A 20080-nucleotide genomic window follows, 5' to 3' on the forward strand; every position below is an offset into this window, starting at 1 on the left:
TGTATAATTCCATGATAAAATGGAAAAACTGATCAAAAAGGAGAATTTATTATTGTCAGGATGGGGAATTTCTGATTTCTCCTTATTGATATTTTTCATTTAGATTTCCTCCCCCCCCCCAAATGATATGCCATAAAACTCCTGCTTAGGACTAATATGGTATATAATAGAGGTAAAAAGTAAATGAAGGTAATACGTATTTCAAATGATTGGCGGATCAAATGTTGGTCAAGAAATCTTTTGTGTTGGTTTTGATGAAAGCAGAGTCCAAAGCTTTGCCACGGACCTTGTTGAGCTGTTTGCGGGATACTCTTGGAATGAAAGGTCCTCCTGAGTTACAATTTTCCTGCTTTCCCTAACAGACAAACACAACCTACATCCAAAATGTGGCGGTACGAGAGACCATCTTAAACCTGACTCTGAGCAGCCTTGCTCCTGAATTTGTCATCTTTGAAGTAGAAGACTACCAGCTGTGGTTCCAAGTCTATTTGATTCCTGTGATAGCAAGCATCCAACCTGACAGCCTGTGGGTGATACCCCGTAACATCAGCTGTGAATCCTACAGAGCTATGTAAGACCAAACCCCTAAGATAGGAATTTGATCCACATCAAACGACGACACCAGTCCCCTTAATGACGGTTTCCCTCTCTTCTTTTCAGAGTCACTGGCCTAACGGAAAGCCTGAACATCCTGCCACTGAACATTTCAATGGACGTGAGATCAAGCCTGGAATCACTGCAGGAGGCCTTCCCAGGTATGTGTGGCCAATGCTTCGCTGAGGAGAAATTCCTTCAGAAAAGCCCGGTACAACTGTTACTTTAAGAGACATATTGAAGCCATGTCTAATTTCAACTTTCTTTCAAACAGCTTGTGCAAAACTGGATTCTTTCACGGTAAGCTCAGGTTCAAAGGTGTTTCACACCGAATGTAGACACCATGTCATGTTCATTTACAGGACTAGAGGGTGGCACATTGCCGCTGTGTAAGTCTATGTAGCTTTTGCCACTGACCTAACAGTTGTTGCTTTGTTTGTCCCCAGTGCAAAGACACACATGTTGATGGTAAGTTTGCTGAGAATAACCCATCTATGAATTGATGAAACAACATATAATGTGTCAAATAGCAGTAGCTCATGCACGATTCTGGTGTTTTTACAGAAAAACTCATCTGCTCCGAGGTAGAAAGGTAAGAGGATGACTGTCTTATTTGATGCAGTGTTAGCAAGTGGGTTTGCCCAATGTAACCAAGGCTACAATGTTTTATGGTTACATTGCACAGCTCTCAACTCCAAGCACTGAAAGATGACAATTCTACTGAAGCCGTGTGCAACTTCACCATCACTGACCATGCCTGTGCCCCGGTAAGATGTTTCATTGCAAGCTGTAAATCCAAAACAACGCTACGTGCTGAAAGTTTGACTTCTTTCTTCTTCAGACAAGAAGACTCTCAGCAGAAAACTTGGCCATGCTCTTGAAGTGCTCTCTGGAAAGCAACCAGATGTACGTGGTGGAAGTTTGGCAGCTTCTTTTCCAAAAAGCTTCTCCCGTACTCAGCCAGGCTCTGGCCTCATTCTCCGCCATGGTATATCCAGTGCCATCATTTCAAAAATACTGAGCGCATTTTGGTGTAATTTCTACATGCTACCTATCTTTCCCCAAAATTCCAGGTCCCCACCGCCATGGGCGCTGCCTATTCCAATCCTCTTGATGCTCTGAGAGAAGTGGTTGCTAAAAACCTTACACAGGATCAACTGAAGGGTGAAGATTTTGTTAGAAGTTGGTTCCAGATGCGTCTCGGTCCATTCCTGGCCTCCCCGTCAACAAATTTCCTCTTCTGCCTTGGCACCTACAACTTCAGCTGCCAGACCTACCAGATTGTGTAAGTACCTGGAGGACTTATTGCACGAGCGTTCACAATATCTCAAAGAAACTGGCAGGCTCCTTTGACGTTAAAATCCCTCGCTCAAATTTTAGCGTCGGAGCATTCAGCAACCAAAGCCCACTGATGGACGACAACAGAAAGCGGGCAGTCTTTACTCACTTCATCCAACCGTTCCTTTCCAGAAAGGATTTGCCAGGTAAGTGCATGCAGGCTCCCCGGGCCTCCTTGGTAATGTAGTGATTGTACACCAAGCGGTGTTCTGACTCCTGTTGTTTTGCAGATCCAGGCTGTGTGTCATCTGCCAATAGCAGTCAGTTCTGGCTACAGGCCAACCTTGGCAATTTCTCTCAATTTGCGAGCATAGAGGATTTGCGAGCCCTTTATCCAAACTTCTCCAGTGTGAGTAACTGGAACAGTTGAGAAGATTTAAGGGGGGCTCTGCAGAATTTTCCACCCTGAAGTTCCACAATGACTTCAAGCTGAATTCTTGTTTTCTATCCTCGCAGGCCGAAGCCTTGTCGAAACTGTCTCCCTCTCAGGTAGCAGAGTTACTGCTGAGCACAGACATCTCAAATGACACAAAATTTGTCGATCAAGTCTTTGAGCGACTGCAGGTTGGAAACGCTGTTGAAAACGTGGACGCATTCTTTACCAAACTTACAGAGAAGGAGGAGGTAAGCTACACCTTCAAGTGGCACAAGAATCCTGGTTTGAAAAGCTATGTCAATGGCATTGAAAAGCTATTCAAATGATAATATTGCAGTAATTCATAGGACCTTACTGTTTTTGCCACTTTTCAAAAGTACCACATGGTGGACTTGCATCGTAGCAACTAATTGGTATTGGATTTCTCTCCTGTCATGAATATTAAGGTTCCGGAGTTTCAAGTTGACGTGAGAGATCGCGTCATGAACAAGACCTACGACATCATGGGTCCCTTTTTCCCAAAGTTCCCTGAAAAGGATCTTTTGGACTGGTTCCATGTCAAACTGGTCCCGGTTCTCCCAAGTTTCACTCCACAAATGCTCCAAGGTGTAATTACCAACATCAACTGCACAAAATACCATGTCATGTGAGTTGTATATGAAGAACATCAACGTTTTGAATGCTCCAAATCACAGAGAAATCTTAAGGGACCGTGTCTAAAAGATTTATTCCAATCTTTGCAGTGTGAGTGGGATGGGCAAAGTTGTGTCTGACATAGCTCAGGAAAGACGAGAAGAAATTGCAGCTGTTTTACTGCAGTACCTGATAAACTCTGCTGATGTCATCAACCAGCCAGGTAAGTTTGCTATATTAACACCGTGGCGTCTTGGCCACGGCTTTGTTGATGGTAAAGTACAAATCCCTCATAACAATTAAAACAAAAATGGACAAAATAGTGAGAAGAAAGGAAAGTTGATGTGTGCATACATGCGCCTTAGCTTGCAGAGTAAACATCCAGACCGATTCCCAGTGGGTGGAAACAAACCTGGGCCCATTTTCTCAATACGCAACATATTCTGAGCTCAAATTCTTCAACCTCTCTCAGGTAAATTTGAGTTGTTTTTTTTACTTCTGAAATGTTTGTGTAGTTAATTTACAAAGAATTTCAAATATTTTCATTCATTATATTTCTTTCCTCTTACTCACAGATTACCATAGTAGATTCACTTTCTTCTGGACAAAAAGCTGAATTTCTCCTTCAATCCGATATTCTTGCCAATGTCTCTCTTGTCATCACTGTTTTTGAACGTTTCACTACATCAGCTTCCTTGGAAAACCTGGAGTCCTTCTTCAACACATTTGTTGGTGGTCTTGCTCAGGTTAGATCTGTCTTTTTTATGGATATATTTTTGTGTTTTTCAGTTGACATCTAAAGATTTGGCTCAATTTTCCTTTTTTCTTTTTAGCAAAATCTGACTGCTGTTAACCCCAACATGCGTGACAATATTCTAAATCTGACAATAACAGCACTTGCACCAAAGTTCCACCTTTTAAATCCTGAGGGCTTCAGATTATGGTTCCAGGTCTACCTCCCACTCTTCCTCCCAAGCATCAAATCAACAACCTTTGAAATAATTCCCAGAAACATCTCCTGCAGTTCATACCAACAAGTGTGAGTGAAACTTCAACCTTGTTCCCACGTTTTTTATTTACCCTTGGAGCAACTGAATATACATGCTTTTATTATCAGGGTCAAAGGATTGGACAACATTATCAGCCAGCTCTCCGAAGCACAGAACCAAGAGGTTCTAAAGTTTGGATTAGACTATCTCAAAGCTCAGTTAACTTCAGGTAACCGTGTTTAATAACAGATTAATGTTGGATTTTCTGACCCACATAAAATGCATTAATTGTCGTTCATGTTTTGTAAAATCTAACCATTTGATCGTTTGATGTTTAGGGCTTTCCTGTGTTGACGCTGGGACTGAAACTAATGACAGAGGTTGGCTTAAAGCCAACTTTGGTCAGTTTTGTCTTCAAGCCTCTTTTAAGAGTTTTCTGTCTCTGAAGAAAGATTTCAAAGGAGTAAGTACTATCTTAAGGATTTTAATCCTAAAATTAGCATATTTTCACTGATTTTATGCAATTTGTAAATGTATGTTGATCAAATTTAAGCTTATGGCTTTGCCCACATATGAATGCGTGTGTCTGAATGTTTGTAAGTCAGCAGTGAAAAGATAAAAGATATTTTATTGTTGTTTAAATTTATATGTTTAAGTTGTTAATTTAATGAGATATGCTAAGTGATTGATTATTTTTTAATAAAAGAGGTTATGAGCTATAATTTTACTTTTTTAGCATGAATGGAAGTGTAGTGTGGAGAATTATCCTTTCTCCATTAGGTTCTTGATTTATCAGGTTGAAGAAAAGTCAATGAGTTGAATTCATAAATTCTATTTGTTAATATCAAAATACAGCTGGTGCATAGTTCATGCTCTCCTTATGGGCTAACAGAGCAAAATGGCATCAAGCTACAGTTTGTAATTCACTTTGTTAGCCTCTAAGCTACGCCCTAAAGAGGGTGTTTCCTTACGTGTCATTTCCTTTAGCTTTAGCTTTGCATGCCTGCTGTATGTGAATGCATGTATGTGGATATGAACATGCAAATAGCTAAAAGAGATAGAGCAAAACACAGAATTATTTATTCTCAGCAGTAGTAATTACAGGATGAGGATTTCTAAGAAGTTCTTGAGGATATGTATGTGTCATGCTGTCATCTGCTGTTGATAATTGTTTTGTTTTGCTGTAGCAGTGGCTTGCTTATCTAAATGAAACGATGTTTAAATATGAATAGTCTGCTGCTGAACTTAGGCTAACAGCTGGGCTCCTAACAGTTGAATTATATCTAAAGTGATTCATGGCTTCTTGTGTCTAGGCTGAGGTGGCAGATCTTCTCACTTTCAGTCAGCTGAAGGAGCTTGCAGCAACCCCTTCGCAGCTAAACGGAACGCAAGATGTGACAAAAGTCATGACCGTCATCGAGCCGGCTGACTTTGCTGCTTTCTTTGATTCACTCGCTCAAGCAGTTGCGGTAAACAAAGCTGACCTGCTCACCTTCTGCTCAGTCATGAAAGTTTTGTTGGTTAAAAGTTGCAGGATTTTTTTACCTGATTGTTGAAGATTTACAGAACTTTTAATAAACATAAACTGTCACTATTTTTAAAACAGAGTAAACTGACGATTTCAGTGGACATTCATTTGTGTTATTCATAATTTTCATCTAAAAGCCAAAACTTCAAATCTCACTCATATTTCTGGCCTAATTTCCTAATCATGAAATTTCCTAATTTCCTAATTGGCGTTTAAGGAAAGCTTGATGTTTCCTAAATTTCAGTCACATCACATTGTTATGAAAAACTAAAGATGATTTAAAGTAAATACCCAACGGTCAGCTTACTTCTACATTTTACTCCAACAAATTAAAGATGTGACACCACCAGATATAGCAGCTATCTGCTTCACACTATGACATTACCCTATGAAAAAGTTAAGAGTAGAACATGTACAATTTTCATTCAGTACAATTCGGATGCTTTAATATTGACGCAATTAGTATTTAAAATGGATTATATAATATGAAGGCCTTATTAAAAATAATACATTCTGATCATAGTTTGATTGTATTTCCTGCTCTGTTTCCCTGCAGGCCCAGTCTGTGAACTACACACAGGAAGTGAAATCTGCCTTCCTCCTGGCGGTTTTTGACAGGGGAGGTCTTCCAGCTGTCAGTGACGAAGACTTTCTGGAGTGGCTAAGGCGACTGCAGCCGTTGCTCATTGACCTCTCTCCAAATCTGGTGCCCCGCTTTGTCAGTCTGGCAGCAAACAGGAGCTGTGCCACCAGCCAGGAGACGTAAGAACTTAAATGACCCAAACAAGAGTTTGCAGGAAATAGAAAACAGTGACTGAACTGTAGAATTTTGTTAGAGCATTTTCTAACTGTTGAATTAATCTCATGTTTATTCAGGATAAATGTGCTTCACACAATACAGAGAACGCTCAGCAACAACACTAAAACCGAGGTCTACAGAAACATCCTCATTTTCCTCCAAGGTTTGTCTATAAACGTGCTGCACAGCACCTGATTTACCAGAACTACAAGAAACACGGGAGAGCGGTCTGCTCCAAATGTGTTTGCTTTTATTGCATCTACAGTATGTGTAAAATATTATAACATACTTTGCAACACAGATCCAACGCCACTAAAGTGTTACAGTGGTGGAAGCTTCTACATCTTCCTGAAGAACAACTTCCTCAGCTTTGGCTTTCCTGATGTCCCGTCATTCATCTCTCTTCTTCCACCAACACGCAAATCAGAGGTACAGCTAAATATCTGAATATGAACAACATTTATACACACAGATAAAAGGGAACGGATAGAAAGGAGATTTTTGGGGCAATTTTGTTTATACATACTTCTATATTAGGAATCCAAAAATGGACTCATTCACGTAATCGAGCTAAATTAACTTAAAAAGTGTTTTCTTCTGTTTTCAGCTCCTAAATACCATTAGCACCTCAGAACTGCGTCAGTTCCTCATTCAGCCTGGCGTAATCAGTAACAGTTCAGGCATCTGCATCATCTTCAGCAACTACAACAACACTCCTTCCTTCCTAGAAAACGTATGTCCTCATCTCAAATTTAAATGTGTAGTAACATCTATGGGTGAATCTGGTTGTGTTCTCCTCACTGTTTAATATTTCTGTACAACACCTGCAGGAGGACGTCCCAGATGATGTGAGGAGGATCATCCTTCCCTGTGTTTGGCCTTTGGCTCTGAGCAGCAACAGAAGATCTGAGGTTGATCTGTGGTTTAACGTACGTTTGAGGAACTATCTGAGGTTCCTCACCAAGGATCTCATCAGCTTCAACAGAGTGCAGAATGCCTCGTGTCTCACCTTCCAAAAACTGTGAGTCAGTGTCTCATGTTGTCATAACATTGACAAAAGGTCCCCATGTAACCACATTTCATTGCTTCCTGTTCCACAGGGTGTCTTTCATGGGAAAGAACTTCACCTTCACCGGTTCAGACTTTGGACAGCCAGATGTTTACACCACCATCAGAAGCTACCTTGGTGCTGGTGAGATTTTGGAGAAAAATGTGACACGAGATAGACGTCTTAAGTCTCTTTTACACTTTAAGAATATATTTTTGATTAATTGGTGTTGTTACATCCCCAAGTCTAGGGGTAGAGGAGGGGAAAGTAACAAATGACCCGGGTATGAAGAGGCAAAACCAGGAGGCTGTAGTTAATGTTTTATTTAAAAATAAGCCAGGTAGAATCTTGAAAAACCTGAGGAAAAAATGAGAGTGTAAATAACAAAATCCAGGGTTTCTAATAAGACACAATCCTCCAACAATCTAACCTGGGAGAGACCAGGAACCTGGTGTCTTCATAAACACTCATGCCCCACTCATCTACTAGCCTGGAAAAAGAGAATAAGTGCACACACTTCCCTCAAACCACCACAAAGCTGCAGCACACATGCTGCCCAGTTGGCCAAGAGGCCCTGAGATCAGTTCCCACCCAGCTTTATACTTCATGAGGCAGAGTGGAACCAGCTGCGACTGCTTAAGTTGCAAGAACTCAGCAGCAACCTGGAATTGACAAACACAGATGCAGTCACCACAGCATGTAACAGTGTTTATGCATTGAGACAGTAATAAGTCCATGAAAAGTTTGATTTTTGGAAACGGATAGAAAACATCTATTACATTTTAATGACATTAGTGAAGTCTGCTGCCTAAAACACTGAAAATCCCTGTTTTTCCTCAGAATCTGTGGCCAGATGCTACAACGCCACAGACCCAGATCTGAACTCCACCTCCTGGTTTGTCAACTACATCGGCAGCTTTGTGATATTTATCACTCTGGATGATTTCAAAAACTTTGTCAACACCTCTCAGGTATTTCTGCAAACTTTCAAATCGGGACCTACCAACAAACAAAATCAGAATTTTACAAACTTGACCTGTGTGATCCAGCAGGTTTCGTCTGAATGTCTCTGACCTGTTTTGTGTTTTGCTCATCTATTTTTGAAGCTGATTGTGTTCTTGGAGGATAAAGCTAATCTGGAGCTCTTTAACAACGCAGCGATCCCACAAGATGTAACAGACTACTACATCTTGCAGCTTTATGAGTTCTACCCATCCTTTGGACTCATGATGTAACTATCCACCAGTTTGAAAAGGAAACATTATTATTACAAGAAAGTAATAAGTTTTATTCATTTTGCTAAAATCATCCTTCAACATGTCACCTTTCATTCAGGCTCCCAGGCTCTTTACTCTGCTCGCCTGACATCCCAAGCTCCTTATTTACTTCTCTTAGTGAGAACGATACGATGGCCATCTTGGACAAGCTGAAGACATTCTGCAACAGCACAGAGAATCCTGAGGTACCAGATGAAAACGTCACAGAGGTTCTGCTCAGTGACCGTCTGTATGACCTGTAGCAACATGCTTTTCTCTTTATTTCATTCAAGATTTCTCTTTTTTTGTCACACAGAAATCATTTGATTGCACTGATGGGTTTAAATGCAGGAAAACAAGATAAAAGCAAATATTGTCTATACAGTGGACCCCTGTTAATGGCGGGGGTTAGGAACCACTGAAATTCAGTATCTGCTGAAATCCACCAATACTTCTGACCCCATTAAAAAGGGTTTTAACTGATTATTTCAGTAGCTCAAGCCCTTCCTGTCCATTCATTGTATATCCCCATAGTTCCGTTTATGTATCCAATAGTTATTGGGCAAAAGGTGGGGTCACAAATCACCAGTCCGTCACAGGGCAACACAGATACAGTGCAAGATCACTTATGTCTCTCAGGCCTTTATGATCTGTTTTCTGCGTTAACCTGGAAAGATCTTACCACTCCATTCCAATTTTCACGACAATCCTCCTCGCATCACTTCAGTGACCAGTTTAGGCCCCAGGACAAGTGTTTCATTGTGCAGCCTGTGCAGACACCAAATATACCCTAATATGCATTAATACTCACAGTGGAAACCATCTTAGCACTACAGCTGAAGCTAATATCCATGCACTTCCTTATCTACGCCCTTGGGGGTTTAGCCAATCAGCGCCAAGGAAAATTCACGGCACTTTTACATTAAGTGCTTTGCAAATCCCAGCCAATAGCATGCCAACTAGCATTGCATCTAGGTATTTCAGCTTCCTAAGCTGCATTTTATATCAAATATGTCAGGATAAGCTGTTGAATAAGTCAGCAAATAGGCTCATTTTCCATGAATAATTTGATGAATTTGCACATTTTTAAGCACAAAGAGGCAGTATCCACTGACCAACGCCTACTGAGCTTTGCTTTCAGTCACTGATGCAACTTGCTATAGAATTCCCTTTTGTTGCCCGGCTCAGAAGACTGCAACAAGAAACTGGGAGGACACGACAACAAGAACCATTTTAAGCCCTTCAGAGAAAATTATTGATAAAAATGATTGTCTGGGGTAATGGGCAGCAGCCCAACAACCGCTACACCAGCGTGTGCTCCCTCGGCCTGGCCCTCTGTCTGGTGCAGATCTCGCTCGGCCATGGAGTGGACGGCCCACACAGGTCTCAGCCTCTGCTCCCACACCGGGTCAAGAGACTGCCGCACCCCACGCCGTCTGGCCCCGGCTCCGGCTCCGGATCTCATCTGCCATGATGAGAGGAACGGGCGTTCCTTAAATACGATCCAGGTGGACACATGATCATAAGAGCCTCCCACAATTTGAAGACCTTAATTAAAAGAAAATTAACCGGCCACATTGCAACACAGCAAGGAGCCATCACACCGTTCTATAAATCTGGGTTCATTTAAACCCAGCAGGGTCAGATGTGTTGATCTGCTCACAAATGATCATTTATACAAAGACTGTATACAAAGATGGTAGAATTCTTAAAAATATGAAAATGTCACAAAAAACAGTTATATTTATTTAATATATGATGAACTGTTGTGATGTAGAGGGATGTTTGACCAGAAATTTAGTTCACAGCCATTAATGATGCATGTTTTATTAAACAGAGATCTGCAGCTCTGGCGTCCAACATCAAGGTCTTCACAGCGCAAACGTTTGAAGACCTTGGAAATGCGTCTTCTGGCCTGACAAACAGCCAGATCCTGTCTGTGTCGCCTGAGGTGCTGGTTTTGTCTTTGTCCATCCTGAGCTCAGTGAACACCTGGGGACAGGACCAGGCCAGCAACATCATCCACCGCATCACCTCCTCAAGCTTTCAGGTACAAACCCGACAATATACATAATAATCACGTCTTTTATCCATGAAGTGTAAACTAAATATAGCTCGACAGATTAGAAAGTTGCCTGCAATCAGCTTCCAGTTCACTGATCATGTTTTTAATGGGTGGAATATGACTGACAGATCAACAGCGCAGCCTCTCTGGAGTCTCTGGGGACTCTTATCATTGGAGTTCCTTCAAAGTCAATCAACAATATCTCAGCTTCTGAAGTACTCAGCGCGTCCAAGAACCCAACGCTTGTTTCCAACATACTGAAAGCCCCGAAGGTTGTCCAGGAGGCTTTTGTCAAAAAGGTAAAAAGATGAGACTTCTATCTTAACTTCATTCATGATCATCTATTCAGAGCATCGTGTGAATAAAACAAGAAAAATCTGCCACTTAGTTCCTAGTTGGGATTGGGAACCTATTTGTGTAGAAAATACAGATATTTCAATATGTATGTTTGATTTTAATCTTTATTTTTAAATGAAAGACACACAATGAAACATCGACTGAAAGTTGTGCATCAACTATACAAGTTGCAGCGACTAAAATGTTCCACGTGTAGCTTTTCAGACTGATGCAGTTAAAACACGTAACAGTTCTACTCATTAGACTTAAAAACAAGCTTTATTAAGGTGTCCAATTAAGTGAAAAGACTCAAGAACTGGTAGAACTTTTTCTCTTGCTTACTGCTGAGTGAATGCATAATCTAATGCATGTTACCTCCATCCAGATCATTTCTGTGGACTCCAGTCCAGCCAAAGTGGTGGAGAACGTCCCTGATGCCTTAGCAACGGAGATCCCACCTTCCCTGCTGCTGTTTCCCGAGGGAACAGCCAACATCACTGCGATAAACAAGAAGACGTGGACCGCAGATCAGGTCAGTGTTTCCTGTTTAATGCAGAATGGATAATAGCGTGAAGTAGATCCAGGCTGTCAGTGGATTAACTTTGAAACACGCGCAATCTCCCAAAAGCTAAATTAGTAAAAAGGAGTTTGACAAGCTATATTAAATATGCAAAGGTAACGCAAAAGTTGAAAATATGTCCACTTGGAGACTTCTACTGATGTGTAAATGTGTCCAATATTTTTCTTAGAAATGTAAAGGAACATTTTTTCATGCTACCTGAACACATGCAGAAGGTTTATGTGAGGAACTAAGTGCAGCAAAGCATCGTTCTAAAAATATCTAAAATGGACCATAATCAATCTATCCAGGCACTGGCTACAGCTGCTTATACAATTTTAACCTTTTAAAACAATGCAAACAAATCTACAGTCAAGTCTGTACTTCCTATTTCTTAATGTTTCAGAACAATATAAAATCAAAGTAATCTTATGAATGAAAATTATTCTTTGTTTACCACTGATGAAAGTAAAAAAAAAAAACATTATATGCACTTTTAAATAATTTTTTATTATGATTCAAGTGTGCCAGAAAAAAACAAGATGTTTGTAAGAAAGTATAAATTGTTATCTTATAGTTCTCAGTATTTAATTTCATTGGCTTGTAGTTTTTGTTCAGACAACAGTTTAACGCCAAGCTAACCTGAATTTACTCCTTTGCTTTTCAAATTTAGAAAGCAGAAGTTCAACTAACATCTTAATGTCTTTTTTCTGTGTTTTTCAGGCCACCATGTTTTTTGCGACGCTGGCTGAGGCAGATTTTGACACTGAGCAGTAAGTGAACAAACCTGCCAACCCTGGTATTTATTGTGAATCTTTGAATATCTCCGGTGTAATCTTTCTTGCCTTTTCTCCAAAGACTTTCTCCATTTGTGCTGCAAGGCTTCACATGCGGCACGGTTAAGAAAATGAGTAAAGCCCAAATCAGTCAGTTGATCCACGCCTGCAGGCCGAGGAAAGGCAGGGCTAAGGTGGAGCTGAAGGAACCTCAGGTAAGATCTGGAGCAACACTAACAAGTCACTTCATGGGAAGCAGCGAACCGTGTCTACTCTACATTAAACGTTATAGTCCACACATTTGAATCAATTAATTCAACCTTCTCACACTGTGACCTCCAGCTGACCTGCATGTACAACCTGATCCGTGACGACCTCTCTCAGAACTTCACAGATTATCCTCCAGACATGCTTCTCTACTTGGAGTGAGTCTCTCTCCACCTAATTATTGTAACTATTGTGCCAGTTGTTTGAAAGTTATGTGATCACTAATATCTTTTTTACAACAATCCCCACCAACAGCTCCAAAAATGTCCAGAAAGCAAACTGCAGGTTCTACTTTTCTGCCCTGGGTGCCGCAGACTTTTCTGTGGCCTCCAGCATCTTGAACAAGGGCCCACAGAAGTTCAGGGAAGCTAGAGACTGCTTGGTGAGAGCCAATAAAAAAGAGAATCAATAGACAAAGAGCCTATCTGCAGCATGCATCAAAGCACACATTAAACATGTGCCTCAAATTATTCTTCTACAGCAGAGTAATGGAACGTATTCACTGATTTGAACGTTTTTCACTGTTTCAGGGGATCAGTGGCGACAGCCTGAGCAGAGACAATGTGGAGGTCCTGGGGAACATGGTCTGCACTCTGGATAGATCCGACATTGAGAATTCAGATCCTCTCATCCTGGAAAACCTCAAAGCCTGCAAAGACCTCTCTGCCAGCCAGGTGGCTGCTATGGAAACACTGCTGCTGTCTGGGAAAACACAATACGGGTACTAAAGAAATGAATCCAGTCATTTAGTCTGCAGGGAAAAATCACTCAGCTTCTGTTGTCCTGCATTTTAATATAAATCGAGATAAAGTGGGCTCTTTATTCGCATCTAACATACTTGGATGTTAGATTATCTTCTAAAATAATCAGATAGACTTCGATGGATTTCACAGCAACATACCAGGCAACAATTGATCACTTGCTTGTTGTCTGAATGATGACTTATGTATATTTAAATATTTGTTAGATGTGTCATATTTGCACAAACCTTTTTTCAGAGCTGTAAACAGCTGGGACCAACAGACACTAGAGGGGCTGGGAACACTTCCTTTGTATTTAACAAGAAACATCTGGACACATTTCACAGCTGTAAGTCTGATGACGTTAAGATGCGACATTAAGTCACCTAACAACAACTCATTTGTCTTTGCATGAAAGAACTAACTGTCATATTATCTCTACCTTGTCAGGCAACACAGAAAAGATTCCTTAAGGGTTTCATGCCTGACCTAAGGATACAAAAAACACAGAAGTGGAAGCTCAAGAACCTGTTTTCACAGCTCACCCTTACAGCAGCAAAACGAGAAGCAGGTAAACCTTTTTAAAAGCAGCTACTGAAGCCAAAGCTGCAAGATTTCCTAAATGACTAAAGGTTGAGTTATTTAAGTGGAATAAATTAGTTGCAAACCAATCCCAACTCGATTTCTCAAACTTTTAAAAGGATGCAGTGAGGGGAACATCACCCAGGTGACCGTCAGTGACCCTTCCTTCCCCTTTGGCTACAATCAGCTGCAGTTTCAACTCTGCCTGGACGTTCCCATTCTGAAAGACAACCTCTACTCCATCTGCCAGAAAGTGGATGATGATGGTTATAAAAGCATCATCCTCAATAAACTCAACCAGGTGACATGGGAATATCTGTTACTTTTTAAAGAGAATCAAAGTGTTTTGGTGGTAAAATCCAAGTGCTTTTTTATGGTTTTCACAGCTGCTTTTAATCCAACCTCCTCCTCTTACAGTAAAAACACTTTCCCAGAGTTTAGTGTAGTTGTTGGTTTCTCCGGAAGCTTTTAAATGTGCCAGATATGTACATATTCATGTGCATGTGTGAGTTTGCCTGTGTGTGCCTGCCAGATCCACCGGGTGGCGGACCCTGATAAAGAGGGTTGCTAACTAAAAGCGGTTGCCAACGACTGGACTGAGCTCAAACTGATTTGTACATTTTCAAAAATAAGTGCAAACTCTCACTCATCACAAATAAGTTTAAAAGCAGAATTTGATGTACTTCATTTTCAAAGACGATGATAACGCATGTAATGTCAGATTTTGGTGTTTGTTCAACACAGTTTGTCTCAATCTGTCTCTCCAGGCATTCCCATCTGGAGTTCCTGATCAGGAAGTACAGATGCTTGCTTCAGTCTCTCGCTCAGCAACACTTGATGACATCTCTAAGTGGAACATCACTGAACTGGATACCTTGGCAGCTCTGATGAAACCTGAAGATGGAACATGGGAGACGGCACAGGTACAGCAGACCGTAGACATTAGCAAAACTTTCATTTGACTGGAATTTGGTAACTTGAGTTTTTCTTCATGATACATTTAGAGCAAAGCAATCATCACCAAGTACCTGAATACCTCTGGAAATTCACTGGGCAGCAGTGAACTGAACATTATTGACTCCAACCTGTGCTCACTGGACACCAGCACGTTACAGACCATCACAGCAGACAGTATCAGGTTGGTGTCAGCGTGGATATAACCAACATATCCACTGTGGTCGTTAAAGTAAAACTGAATGCCTCTGTATCTGTTGTCAGAAATACCAAGCATCTAGATGTGGCATCATGTTCAACTGAGCAGAAGAGAGTCCTCTACGAGATCAGCAACACCTCCTTCAGCGTCCATCGTGATAATCCGATTAACCTTTTTAACCTGGTTAAAGGCTATCTAGGTGAGCATGCCTGGTAACTGCCTAACTGTACAACTAAGGACCCTTCAGAAGGTAACCTTCCTATTTCTGGTCGGTAGGTGGAGCACCTCAAGCAGATATTGCAGCGTTATCAAGACAGAACATCAGCATGGATGTCAACACTTTCAGGAGTCTGGATATCAATGTGATAACTGTAAGTTTACATGTGAAACAAACGATACCAGAAAATTGTGTGAGAAGTTTCTGTGGATGGAAAGTCAGCTTAGTGGCCAAAGCTACAAAACAAATCTCAACCTAGTGCATTTACTTACAGTAACTGCGTGTTCCTGAAAATTAAAGATCTTCAAAGAAATCTTCCTGTGTTTGTTTTTTTCCAACACAGAATCTGACTGTGGCCAACGTCCAAGGTCTGATGGGTGAAAACCTACGAGATCTCAAGCTGTTTGAGAATGATACTGTGGTTCAGACCTGGGTGAACCTACAGCTACAGTCTGACCTGGACAAACTGGATTTGAATCTAATCACCACTAGGGCAGACCCAACAGTACCAACCGCTACAAACAGCACTGAGCCACAAGGTAAAACTATCACCTTTCTCTTTAAAAATGGTCCAGGTTGGAATCAACAACAGTGCGGGTGACGGTGTGTTTACATCTGAAATTCAGATGAACTACTGCCTAAAATGAAAAAATATTTGGCCATCAGCAGTGTGTTTTCTGTACTGAACAGTTTTCATTTGTAACTGTTGGAGCTTTGTGAGCTAAAAGATAAATTAGACATCTTACGGATCTTATGTGATTAAATAACAATTCTAATGAACCATCTTGTTTCATTTAAGTGTCTGCAGTAACGTGTTCATGGTGTGGTGCCAAAGGTCTTCTGTTGTAGTTTTACTGTTTACAGCCACTAGGGGGTGCCACTGTCTAACAAACTTAATTCTTTGTTTTAGGAAACACAAACAGTTCAAGTACAACCCCGGCCAGTACAGCAATATCATCCCAATGTGAGCATACTTTACTTACATTAACTCCTTTCTAAATATTCAGCAGCAGAGTTTAAATCAGAAATGTTGTAAATGGACTGTTTGTTTGATTTACAGCTGCAACCACCAGTGGTGTCCTGGAGTTCACAAAATCACCAGTCTCTGTTCTCCTGACTGCTCTGCTCACAGCTGCTCTACAAATAATCCTACAACCAGCCTAATTATTGCACTGCTGCAATAACTCAGGCAATGCTTTCATACAGCCTACAGTTATTATCACTATTAGCTCTATTATTTACTCACATGTACAAAAAATACTTCATCTCACCTTTTCGATGTCTTTATTAGCATCATGAAACTAATCTATCTAAGAAGAATCATTTAAATCTTTACATAACTAGTTAATGGAAATTAGGGGAAAATTAAAAAGAACATTCATATAAAGTGCTAAATCATGATACAATTAATTGCATTGGTTTTTATCCTTCCAGATGTAATTCTTTTCTTCCTGTACTTTGTCCTGTACTTTAAACATTATCTAAATTAATAAATGCACATTAACATAAGTATGATGCTTCTGTGTTTTTAATGGTAAACATGTCAGGTATCTGACACGTTTTTATTGTACATCAACTTCAACAAGTAAGTGGCATGAAACTACTTTTCATGTAAAGTATCCATCATAAAATCCTTAAAGACCAAACAAACTCCACCACCACCAGCTCAGGACACTGGAGGGAATTTTCATGGAAGAATATTGTTAGGTTTTTTATAATCCCCAAAAGAACATTTTCTCAGACCGGAAGAGCTGAATCTGGGCAATGTTGGAGACGATGTAACAATATAATGGCTGACAACTTTCATATTTTCTGGGACTGCCCATTGATTTATCCCTATTGGCTAAAGGTAGCCAAAGAGATAAAAGTAATTCTTGGTTTTGAAATAGAGCACAATTTTAAAATTATATATTTAAGTTATTTACCAACTGAACTCAACACTCAAGATAAGTACCTTCTGAAAATACTACTAATAGCAGGAAAGAAAGCAATAACAAGAAAGTGGCTTAGAGGAAGCCCACCGACATTGTGTGACTGGTCAGCCACTGTAGAAGAAATACGTGAAATGGAAATGCTTACCTTCTCCATAAGACTCCAGGAAAACAAAATTCAAAAATATTGGTCGAAATGGTTAACTTATAGGAATGCTAAAGCAAGTTGAGTATCATTAGTTAATTATTCGGGTGGCAATTGAGGTTTGGCGCTGTAACGTTTTGCAGGACTTGGTAACTATGCAAAGAAACTCTCTCCTGTTTGACTCTTCATGGATCTCTACATACATTGTAACCTGTTCACCTGAAATCTGTCTGTAATTTAATTTAATTTTGTGTGTGTAGTACTGCTGTCCCCCTCCCTTGGTGACCTTTCAGTTCTGTATGCAGTTCATTGTACTTGTTGTGATTTTCTTTACTTTATTTTATTATTACTATTATTTCTTCTCCTTTTTTGTGTTGTGGTTGTATTTTGCCATGTATAAAAATCTGATCAAAAATAAAGTTTAAAAAAAAAAATCCTTAAAGAATGTTTTTATAAACAGAAGAACCCTAAAACTTACCCAAAAACAGCTTAAATTACTCCTTATGGGGCCCAAAGCATGGGCCCCATAAGGAGTAATTTTCTCTACATGTTTCTTCTAACTGAAACTATTGTTTTAAAGTTGTGACTTAATTCTGAGAGTGAATCAGTGAAAGAAGCTAAAGATTGGGAGGCTTTCCAAACTCAAAGATTTGTAGTTTATCACCAAAGAAATGTGATCAAATCAGCTCAGTAGTTATTCATAGATGCGATTCCAATAAAGATTCTTCCACTGATTGCTGAGGATAAGGGTACAAATGATTTTAAATGAAAAAAAAGACTTTTTAAAATCAAAATTGATCATTTTCAAATTTTTAGAAACGCCTCTTATTTCCTTTCAGGAATGTAAATTATTCTACCAGGGGTATGAATAATTTTGGACTTATCTCGATCTCATAGTTATTGTAGGAATGAAGACAGACCAGTAAATATTAAGTTTCACTTTACTTCAGGACCAGGACAGCGTCGACATAACCGTAGATTTGGATAATCTTGGATTGATGGAGATTTTGATGCATTTACTTTCATTGATTTCACCACAAACACCGAGAACACAGACGGAGAACTTAAGATGGCTGCGCCTGAAGATGTGCAGGGCCCAGTGCATTATATCCACAAACTGATATAATATTATATCCACACACACGCCCCTCATTGGTGCCATGACTTATCCAGATTTCTGCTGTAATGAACTGCAGCAGATCCAAATGGATCCTTGGTACCATTTGGGTTGTAAACCTTGTAGGATGTCAAGGTGTTCTCAGAACAGAAGGGTTCTATCGTTCCTCCAACAAGCTCTGGGTATCATCATCGTCTGAGGTGCTGAAGCCCTCCGCTCTAAATCCTTTCACATTGATGTATCAACGCAGCAGCTACTGTATGTAGCCTGATGTAAAAACATTTTGCTAGACAATGTCAAACATTGAGAAGTTTTAATTATTATCAAATGTTATCAAACACGGTTTGAAGCCAAAAATACCTCAGAAATATCCAGAGCCACCATGAGAATCAACTCATTTAAAGCTAAAACTCAATTTCACACAAACACAAACATTGTAGGATAAACCGTTCCAGGTTGTTATCAAGCTAATTTTCTATTAGTAGCTCCACAAATCTTTCTGATAAACATTACATTACAAAGGCACATTAAAACAAACCTTCATCCTGTTTTTTTCTGTTCTTCCTCTTTCTTCTTTCTCTCCCTGAAGGATGAGTCTTTTTTTGTGACATTGTTTTGATAACTTATCTTCCACCAGAGCTTTGGAGGTTTGGATGCTCATATTACCGGTGAAGCGTGACCCGCCGTGGCCACCAGGGGGCTCCCAAGAGCAATTTATTTTTTTCTTTCTGTCCTTAAAAATAATAATGGCTACAAACATTATCGAATATATATTACTGTAAAAACAAATCACAACTTCATAATGATTGTGTGTTCTTGTTTTTATAATGACATAGAAATCATTAGAAAAAAAAATCAACTCCACTGAGGGGCCCCTTAGTGGCCCTGGGGCCCTTAGCGGCTGCTTAGTTTGCTTATGTCTTGAGCTGGCTGCGGTTTAAATAACCTTTGGCTAAGGGAACCATTAAAGTAAGACTACTTTATTACTATTGAAGAACTTGAGATTACAGTGACACAATAATAAAATGATTGCACTTGTGAGTAAAGCTTCACTCAGTAACAAATAAAAATAAATTACCTCTAAATCTTTCCTTTATGCTGCAACTGAAGGATTCTAAGTGGAGGCTTGTGAGACTCCAAGGAGCTGCTGGACACGTTTCCTACATTGAATAGAACAGTTAGGAGACCCAAAACCTGAACTTTGAAAATGTTTTCCTGCCTGCTGTGTGGCCAAGGGTCCCAACGTTCCTGTAGAGGGTGCGGGGTCCTGCACCAAATCTCGCATAATTTAGACATCAGGGGCCTGCAGGAATTTTTCAAAGCTTGGGGTAATGCAACCCTGTTTCCCCAGTACCCTCAGCTGCCACCAGGTGGAGCAAGGAGCCATTCTGGAATACCCAGGACTCTCGCTCTATGCTGTCATTGCAGATGTCCTGAATGTCCGAAAATGTTCCTGAACGTTCGGTGTTGACACACGCAAGGCAGATGTCTGAGACGCGTCTCATAGGTGCAGCCACTTGGCAGGATGGCTTCAAATGTAGGAGAAATGTTGTAACAGATATTCTACAGTAAGACGTCATTTCTTGATTGCTTTTAATGATGAAGTAGTTGGCTCTGGGACTGTTTCCTAC

The 20080-nt window shown here is 40.2% G+C and overlaps 1 protein-coding gene across 2 annotated transcripts; it reads left to right on the forward strand.

The window, feature by feature from the left end:
• The first annotated feature begins 333 nt into the window (after positions 1-333).
• On the forward strand, positions 334-16760 carry mslna (mesothelin a). 2 transcript variants are annotated; one of them, XM_028000937.1, is made up of 46 exons: positions 334-571; positions 661-755; positions 869-894; positions 1041-1062; positions 1159-1186; positions 1280-1361; positions 1436-1582; positions 1668-1879; positions 1975-2078; positions 2163-2281; positions 2389-2556; positions 2755-2954; positions 3052-3164; positions 3307-3413; positions 3517-3687; positions 3775-3980; positions 4059-4159; positions 4269-4393; positions 5244-5399; positions 6015-6220; positions 6335-6420; positions 6559-6686; positions 6865-6990; positions 7088-7278; positions 7358-7449; positions 8146-8276; positions 8412-8536; positions 8641-8767; positions 10399-10611; positions 10755-10925; positions 11348-11494; positions 12245-12294; positions 12380-12512; positions 12640-12722; positions 12820-12946; positions 13095-13285; positions 13563-13653; positions 13755-13875; positions 14006-14187; positions 14654-14809; positions 14891-15024; positions 15105-15238; positions 15316-15410; positions 15600-15795; positions 16167-16220; positions 16317-16760. In XM_028000937.1, exons 2-46 carry the CDS (start codon positions 710-712, stop codon positions 16418-16420), a joined length of 5727 nt encoding a protein of 1908 aa, XP_027856738.1. In that variant the 5' UTR covers positions 334-571; positions 661-709; the 3' UTR covers positions 16421-16760. The 2 variants fall into 2 exon arrangements, with proteins under 2 accessions (XP_027856738.1, XP_027856739.1); XM_028000938.1 differs by having other exon boundaries at positions 16167-16214.
• Positions 16761-20080: the final 3320 nt, after the last annotated feature.

This window comes from Xiphophorus couchianus, chromosome 19, assembly GCF_001444195.1.
Source record: "Xiphophorus couchianus chromosome 19, X_couchianus-1.0, whole genome shotgun sequence".
In the NCBI taxonomy this organism is placed as follows: domain Eukaryota; kingdom Metazoa; phylum Chordata; class Actinopteri; order Cyprinodontiformes; family Poeciliidae; genus Xiphophorus; species Xiphophorus couchianus.

What these genes read in the sequence shown, in the direction of transcription:
- mslna (XM_028000937.1), top strand. Translation starts at nt 710, where the DNA reads ATGGACGTGAGATCAAGCCTGGAATCACTGCAGGAGGCCTTCCCAG. An exon ending in CCATCCTTTGGACTCATGAT is followed by an intron (nt 8,537 to 8,640) that starts GTAACTATCCAC and finishes CCTTTCATTCAG; the next exon opens with GCTCCCAGGCTCTTTACTCT. An exon ending in AAACAGCACTGAGCCACAAG is followed by an intron (nt 15,796 to 16,166) that starts GTAAAACTATCA and finishes TCTTTGTTTTAG; the next exon opens with GAAACACAAACAGTTCAAGT.